Source organism: Hipposideros armiger, unplaced genomic scaffold (genome assembly GCF_001890085.2).
Source record: "Hipposideros armiger isolate ML-2016 unplaced genomic scaffold, ASM189008v1 scaffold_291, whole genome shotgun sequence".
NCBI lineage: Eukaryota > Metazoa > Chordata > Mammalia > Chiroptera > Hipposideridae > Hipposideros > Hipposideros armiger.
Window position 1 is genome coordinate 2,416,442 of NW_017731641.1, and position 7,881 is coordinate 2,424,322.

Consider the following 7,881-nt stretch of genomic DNA (forward strand, 5'->3'; position numbering starts at 1 on the left):
CCCCAAACTCTGAATATGTTAATTGAGATTTTACTATTTATTACTTGACCTATAGATCTATTTATTGTGCTAATCAGGTAAAAGGACAAAAAAAAAAAAAAGCAAATGAAATGCCCCATGTATGTACTGAACCTTTTTGTAACAGAGGTTAGGAATCACTTCTATCTATATGCTACCAAGTTGAAAGTAACTTACCATAACGCAATCCCAGTATAATTGGGAAAATCTATGTTCTCTGACCCAAAGTTCTTTCTAGTAAGTTTTGAACTCTAACACTTTGGCACCTTACTTTAGATGATTCTAAAGTATCTTACAAAAATTAAATACAAATTCTAAATAAATAAATAAATACACACACACACACACACACACACACACACACACACACATCATCTAACTATTCACCACTGTACAAAACTAAGAAAACAAGTTGATAAAAAGGTGAAGATGAATGTGATACCTTCTAATCTCTACTTCATATCCTAGGTATGTTTTACATCTAAAAAATTCATAGACATAAAATAAAATGAACATGTACTTACAGCCTGGGCTTGTTGTTGGAATAATTGATTCTGATTCTCTCTATCTTCTATTCCATCCCCAAGCATCTGGGAAGGAGGTAAACTAGCACTTCCAATAGCAGCATTCAAATTGTTTGGGAAAACACTTGTTCTTTTGGGAGTTAAATGTGCTGGATCTGAAGACTGCATGGCTATAGAGCCTTCTTTTTCTGCCTACACAAAGGAAGAAAGAATTAGATGATTCTAGTGAGATTCCACTCCAATCACATAATGCCTATAAGTAGCACAAAAAATTTAAAATCAGAGTTGGGGGAAAGTAGGGGGACGCTTTAGCTGGCAAAAAAAAAAAAATTTTACCAGACACCTTACTATGTGTTAATAATCTACATTATTTCATCTAATTCTCACAATAATCTTATGAGACAAGTATCATATCCTCATTTTATAGGTGAAGAAACTGTCCAGGAAAGTTAAGTAATTAGCCCAAGGTCACATAGCTAGTAAAACAGCACAAGCAAGGTTAGTATCATGGCTGAGTAAGAAGACCACTTTGTATCTCCCCTTAAATTTACAAGTCAAACATTTATGCATAATCCAACAAAGGTTCCTCTGCTCAACGCACAAACACCTGAGAATCCAGGCATCAGTAAATCTAAAGGTGGGAGCATTAGAACACGCAGGGGAGGCAGGACAAAGCGAAGGATAGGGGTGTGGAGGAGGGCTCACACAGGAAAGGTGGCGTCTGCCTGCCGGCTGCCCAGAAAGGCCCCACACAGGGAAAATGGTGACTGTCCTCCAGCCCTTGCACAAAGCCACACACATCAGTCTGCCCCCTCAACCCACGTATGCCTCCAACGCCCCCTGAGTTACTGTCCCTCTGCCAGAGCCCAGGCACAAATACTTGGATTGGCTGATCAAGGAGGTATGACACTTTAAAAAGAAGTATGGCTTTTTCAGGGGAAATGGGATTCACTACGATTATTGAAGTACTGCAAGTAACTCCACTTCCAGAAAAAAAAGGCACCCTTTACAGCTTCCATCAATGGAATGAAATGAAAAAAAGAAATACACCTCTTGCCAACCCAGTACATGAGAATTATCAGAGATAATCTCATTAGATAGTCAATAGACTTTTCTTTAATTGTACCTGAAGTTTTTAGGAGATCTAAATTTTTAGGTTAGAATCTACAATGTCTTTAAATACACTATTTAAGCCATTCTACCCACATGGTGTTAAAGACTGTGAATTTCAATAATAGTAAAGGAAATGGGTTCTCTCCAAAAATAAAAAAAAGGAAACCGGGAAAGACAGGGATGGTGTTCACAGCCACAGTAGTCCCAGCTAACATGGCAGTGGTGGAGTTGAGTGCAGCCCCCACACTATGGTGGGTGGAAGTTAAGAGACACAGAAGCAGTGCCGGTGCCCAAGAATCTGACTCCCTATACTCTCCAGACCCCCACTGCTGCAGAGCCCAGTAGCAGCAGAGGAAATGTGGCTAACAGCACAGCGGTGCCAGCAGCCATTAGGAATAAGGGGGCAGCACTGTGGGCTCACGAACCCAGCTAGCTCCCTCCTACCTGCCACATCCCACAACTATGGTGATGCTGCCCCAAGACCAAGGCAACTCAAAGACACAGCAGGGTCACCCATCAACCCATACAGGTAAGAAAAAATAAAAACTTGCACTATAGCACCATCTACTGGAAAACAAAAGACCTCCAATTAGCAACCACTGAACTGTTCAAATCAAAACAGCAAACAAAATGAACCACTATCTTAAATGCAAAGGCAGAGAAAGAACCCATCAAGTACCATTAATAACCAAGGTAACAAGGTAACTCAAAAAGAAAATGAAAAGACTCCAAACTCAAAGACACGGAAGACTGTGATTTAAATGACAGAGGATGCAAGATTGCAGTTATTAAAAAAACTCAATGAGCTATATGAAAACTCAGAAAGGCAATTCAATGAGCCCAGGGATAAAATTAATGAACAAAAGGAGTACTTTACCAAAGAGACTGAAACTATAAAAAAAGAACCTAACAGAAGTTCTGGAACTGAAGTACTCAATAAATGAGATGAAGAATGCATTAGAAAGCACTGGAAATAGAGCAGACCAGATGGAAAAGAGAATTAGCAAGCTTTAAGATAGAAGTCTAGAAATGATTTAGGTGGAAGAAGAGAGAGAACTAAGAGTTTAAAAAACAAAAAATGAAAGAACTCTATGAGGACTATCTGATGCCGTTAGAAAGAGTAACATAAGGGTATTCCAGGAGAAGAGAGGGAGAAGGGAACAGAGAGACTATTCAAAGAAATAATTATTGAGAACTTCTCAAAACTCAGGAAGGAATTTGACATTCAAGTACAAGAAGTTAACAGAACACTTAATTATCTCAATACAAAAAGACCTTCTCCAAGACACATCATATTAAAACTGTCAAAAGTTAATGATAAAAAAAGAATTCTCAAGGCAGCCTGAAAAAAAAAAAAATACAGTAACCTACAAAGGAAACCCCATCAGATCTCTAAGTGGAAACCTTACAGGCCAGGTGAGAGTGGGATAATATATTTAAAATACTGAAAGGCCAAGAATAACATATCCAGCAAATTTATCCTTTAGATATGAAGGAGAAATATAGGCTTTCCCAGACAAACAAAACTGAGGGAATTTATCACTTTGAGACCTGCATACAGATTAAAAGGACCTCTACCTGAAACAAAAAGACAAAAGTATTCAACATTTTGAGTAAGGCAGACAGAAGCAAGAAATTTCAACTTTATTTCAGAAAAGCGTATTTAAAAAGGTAAAAGGGGAGGTGGGGGAAGGATTAAAAATAACTATAGCTACTGCAATTTGGTAATGAACACACAACATGAAAAGATAACTTGTGACAACAAAAACATAAAAGGGGAGTAGGAAAAGAAATTAATGTGTACAGGCAAATGAAGATAAGATGCAATCAAAAGAAAATGGACTATTTTATCTAGGAGACATTTTACACAAACCTTATGGTAGCCACAAAATAAAAAACCAGAGCTGAAACACGAAACATAAAAAAAAAAGAAAACAGAGAAAAACATCATAGGAAATCACCAAACTAAAATAGCAGACAGAAACATAGAGAAAGAAACACTGGAGATATAGAGCAACCAGAAAACAAAAGATAAAATGGCTATGTAAGTCCTCATATATAAAAAATCGTACTAAATATAAATGGATTTAACTCACCAATCAAAAAGCACAGAGTAGCTGGATGGGTTAAAAAACAAGAACTGACTATATGCTGTCTTCAGAAGCAAAGACAAACAGACTCATAATGAAGGGATAGAAGATGATACTCCAAGCAAATGGTATCCAGAGAAGAGCAGGTGTAGTCGTATTTACATCAGACAAAACAGATTTCAAGACAAAAAAGGTAATAAGAGACAAAGATGGACATTTTATAATGATAAAGGATAAAATCTATCAAGAAGACATAATTTATTAATATATATATATACACCCAACCTAGGAGTACCAAACTATATAAAGCAATTACCAATACACCAAAAGGAAGAAACTGACAACAATACAATTATAGTATGGAATCTAAATACCCCATTGACAGCAATGGATAGATCATCCAAACAATAAGGAAAGACCCCAAACAGCCAAAGCAATCCTAAGGAAAAAATAACAAAGCTGGAGGTATTATACTCTCCGACTTCAAACTATTTTAGAGTTATGGTAAGCAAAACAACATAGTATTGGCAAAAAACAGACACAGAGACTGATGGAATAGAATTGAGAACCCCGAAATAAACCCACATATACATGGGCAACTAATTTATGACAAAGGAGCCAAGAATATACAATGGAGAAAGAAGAGACTCTTCAATAGATGGTGTTGGGAAAATTGGACGGCCGTATGCAAAAGAATGAAATTAGACCACTGTCTTACGCCATACACAAAAATTAACTCCAAAGTGATTAAAGACTTGAATGTAAAACCTGAAAGAATAAAATACATAAAAGAAAACATAAGCATTAAGCTTCTGGACATTGCTCTCAGAGGTGTTTTTTGTGAATTTGACTCACACCTGTTAGAATAACCATTATCAAAAAGATAAGAAATAACAAGTGTTGGAGAGGACATGGAGAAAAGAGAACCCTAGTACACTGTTGGTGGAAATGTAAACTGGTGCAGCCACTATAGAAAACAGTATGCAGATTCCTTAAAAAGTTAAGACTAGAACTACCATATGACCCAGCAATTCCTCTTCTGGGTATTTACCTGAAAAATATGAAAACACTGGGCTGGTCAAGTGGCTCAGCTGGTTAAGAGCTCGCTTGGGAGCGCCAGCTCTGAGCAACAGGGCTGCAGTTCGGATCCCACATTGAGAGCCAGTGACGCTCACCCTCTACAGCTAAGATGATGAACAACAGCTCAACCTGGAGCTGGGCTGCCGTGAGTCGCCGGCGATGGCATAGGCTGCAGCAGGGCTGCAGTGGGCTGCTGTGAGCTACATGAGTGGCTGGCAGCCAGCGTGAGCTCGTAGCCAGTGTAAGCTACTGGGAGCCGCTGTGAGTGGCCGACCAATGACCGGCGACCGATTGCCTCACCCGGGAAGAGCACAATGATCATGCCAACATGGGCCAGTGAAGCGACGTCCTCCACAACTAGGCTGAAGAACAAAACAGTAACTTGTCTACCTGTCTGTTCCCCTTCCCTGATTCCCCAACGCTGTTCCCCTCCCCACAATTGCCCAATTTAAAAAAAAAAAAAATGAAAACACTAATTCATAAAGATGGATGTACCCCTATGATTACTGTACCATTATCTACAATAGCCAAGACATGGAAACAACCTAAGTGTCCATCAGTGGATGAATGGATAAAGAAGATGATGTAGATATGAACAATGGACTACTACTCAGCCATTAAAAAAAAAAAGAAATATTGCCATTTTCAGAAACATGGATGGATCTTGAGGGTAGTATGCTAAGTGAATACGTCAGATGCAAAAGGACAAAAACCATATGATTTCATTCATATGTGGAATATCAAGCAAAAAAGTAATAAATGGGGGCCGGCTGAGTGGCTCAGTTGGTTAAGAGCTCACTCAAGAGTTTGAGCTCTGAGCAACAGGGTCCCTGGTTTGATTCACGGCCCGAGCTGAGCTGCCGCTGAGCTGCCAACAGGTGGCAGGATGGCTCAGCTAAAAAAAAAAAAAGTAACAAATGGACTAACAAAACAAACTAATAACAGACAATAGAATGGTGGTTACCAAGAGGGGAAGGGCAAAATGAGTAAAGAGGGTCAAACATATGGTAATAGAAGGAAACAAGATTTTAGGTGGTGAGCATGCAATAGAGTATACAGGTAGTGAATTACAATGTACACCTGAAATTTATACATGATTAACCAAAGCTACCTCAATAAATTTAATTTTTTAAAAATAGCATAAGTCAGAATTCAAACCCAAATCTGAATCCAAAACGCTGACATTGTTTTTAACTACTGAAAGCAAAAAAATTAGAACAACACTGGAATAAAACATGGTTTCTCGACATACAAATCTACTGCCCTCACCAGCAAATCAGATTATACAAAGCATGGAATCCAAAGAAAGCGATACCATTACTGCCTAATAGCTTATCTCAACACACAGATACTTTCTATGCACTTCTTACTCAGGCTTATTTTGAACTTACTGCTTCGAAAGACTTCTGAAGCTGTTGCTTTTTTCTCAGCCTAATTTGTTGATTTACTCGATGTTTGACTTGTCTCTGAAAATGCTTCAAAGCTTCTTGTTTTTTTCTTAGCTGTTCCTTTAGTTCTTCTTCAATCATATACGCTGAAGTCTTTAAAGATGAAAGATAGAAAATGAACTTAAATGTCAGCAGTTTTGCCCATTCGGGCTCAAACAATCCTAAAAAAATAATTCAGTTCTATAATCCAAAATTCCCAGTAGAGTAGGGAAATCACAGAAGTTCAGAAATGATAATCTAGACATAGCTAGTGAATGCCAAGAATGTAAAGCAAATTGCAAACTAAAAATTGGAATTTATGAGTACTCAACTCAAATCTTAATTTGTCATTGAACTGAGAACAAATGGCATCTTCATTCATTTTTAATGAACCAATTCAAATCTATCTTATGTTACACATTTTCTAAAATGGGTAAAACATTCCAGATACACCATATTGTTCACTATTCACCAAATACGTCCTATTCTAAAATGCCTTCATACTCAGAATTATGCATCATTTTTAACTCAGCGTGCCCTCCATCTAGTAAAGGCCTACTCAGTCTTCAAGACCATCTAAAACCTACCTCCTAGTTAGTGCCTTCCACAATCCTTTCTTCCTCTGAGCTCTGTATATTATGGTACCTCAGATTAATGGTAATTGAATACAGTATTTCTTGATTCCTCCATTAGATTATGAACTAATGTATTTAATTCTCCTGTGTTTCCTCTGTAGTATGTAACACGGAACCTTGAATATGAAGGTACTCAATATTTATGTAATGCTTAACTCCAAAACATATTCTAAACAATTTGGAACATTTTATCCCATTTGAGTCCCTGATCGGTATTCACAAAGTTGTACCATTCTTCTTGAAATGCCATCGTCTTAGCACTTAATAATGCACTACCCAAACTCTTAAAATCCTTTCTGGAAATAGGCAGAGGAGGAATAAACGAATGAATACGTACATACATATATACAAACATAAATAAAATAAGTGGCTATACAACATTGCATTGCTATTTAACATTTACTTTAAACGTACCTCATTTCTGCTCTCAGATCTGGACTACTAAGTAAACTACCTCATATTTTTACTAAGTAAACATACCTCATACTTTTACCTCATGTTCAGCACCCTGTCTGTACATTCAGTAGACCTTCACACATTTTGTGCATTCCATAAATATTTACTGAATACCCATGTTTATTAGGCACTAAGATAAAGGTGGAGATGTGATGGTAAGACTTTTTTTTCCCTGTGCTCTAGGAGCTCACACTCCATCAGGAAAAGAAGAGGTGTAAACAATGTACTATGAATATAATGTGGTAAGTGCCACGATAAAATTTGAACAAATAGCTAATTGGAACAGTTTGGTGAAAGACTATAAAAAAATAACTTTCAAAATTGTCCTTGTGTTTATTAGTATGTATGAGTGTTATCATGTAAACAGGCACACACATAAACTTTGCAAAAGTTTCCCTTCAGATGAAATGTTCCTCCCTATCATCTGTATTCACAGCATAAACATTCCTCAAGGACCAACACAAGCTATATTTCCTCCTTCATTCATTCAACAAATATCCTGAAGACCTACTATACACCAGGATAGAAATGAACAGAA

General features: G+C 37.4%; 1 protein-coding gene across 1 annotated transcript in view; it reads right to left on the reverse strand.

Annotated features, from left to right (window-relative positions):
- The window catches only part of CCDC15 (coiled-coil domain containing 15), an 87,284-nt gene that overhangs the window by 71,864 nt on the left and 7,539 nt on the right, over positions 1–7,881 (reverse strand). The window contains 2 exon segments of the mRNA XM_019658888.1: positions 543–734; positions 6,217–6,366. Of these exon segments, the coding sequence (XP_019514433.1) occupies positions 543–734; positions 6,217–6,366 (342 nt within the window).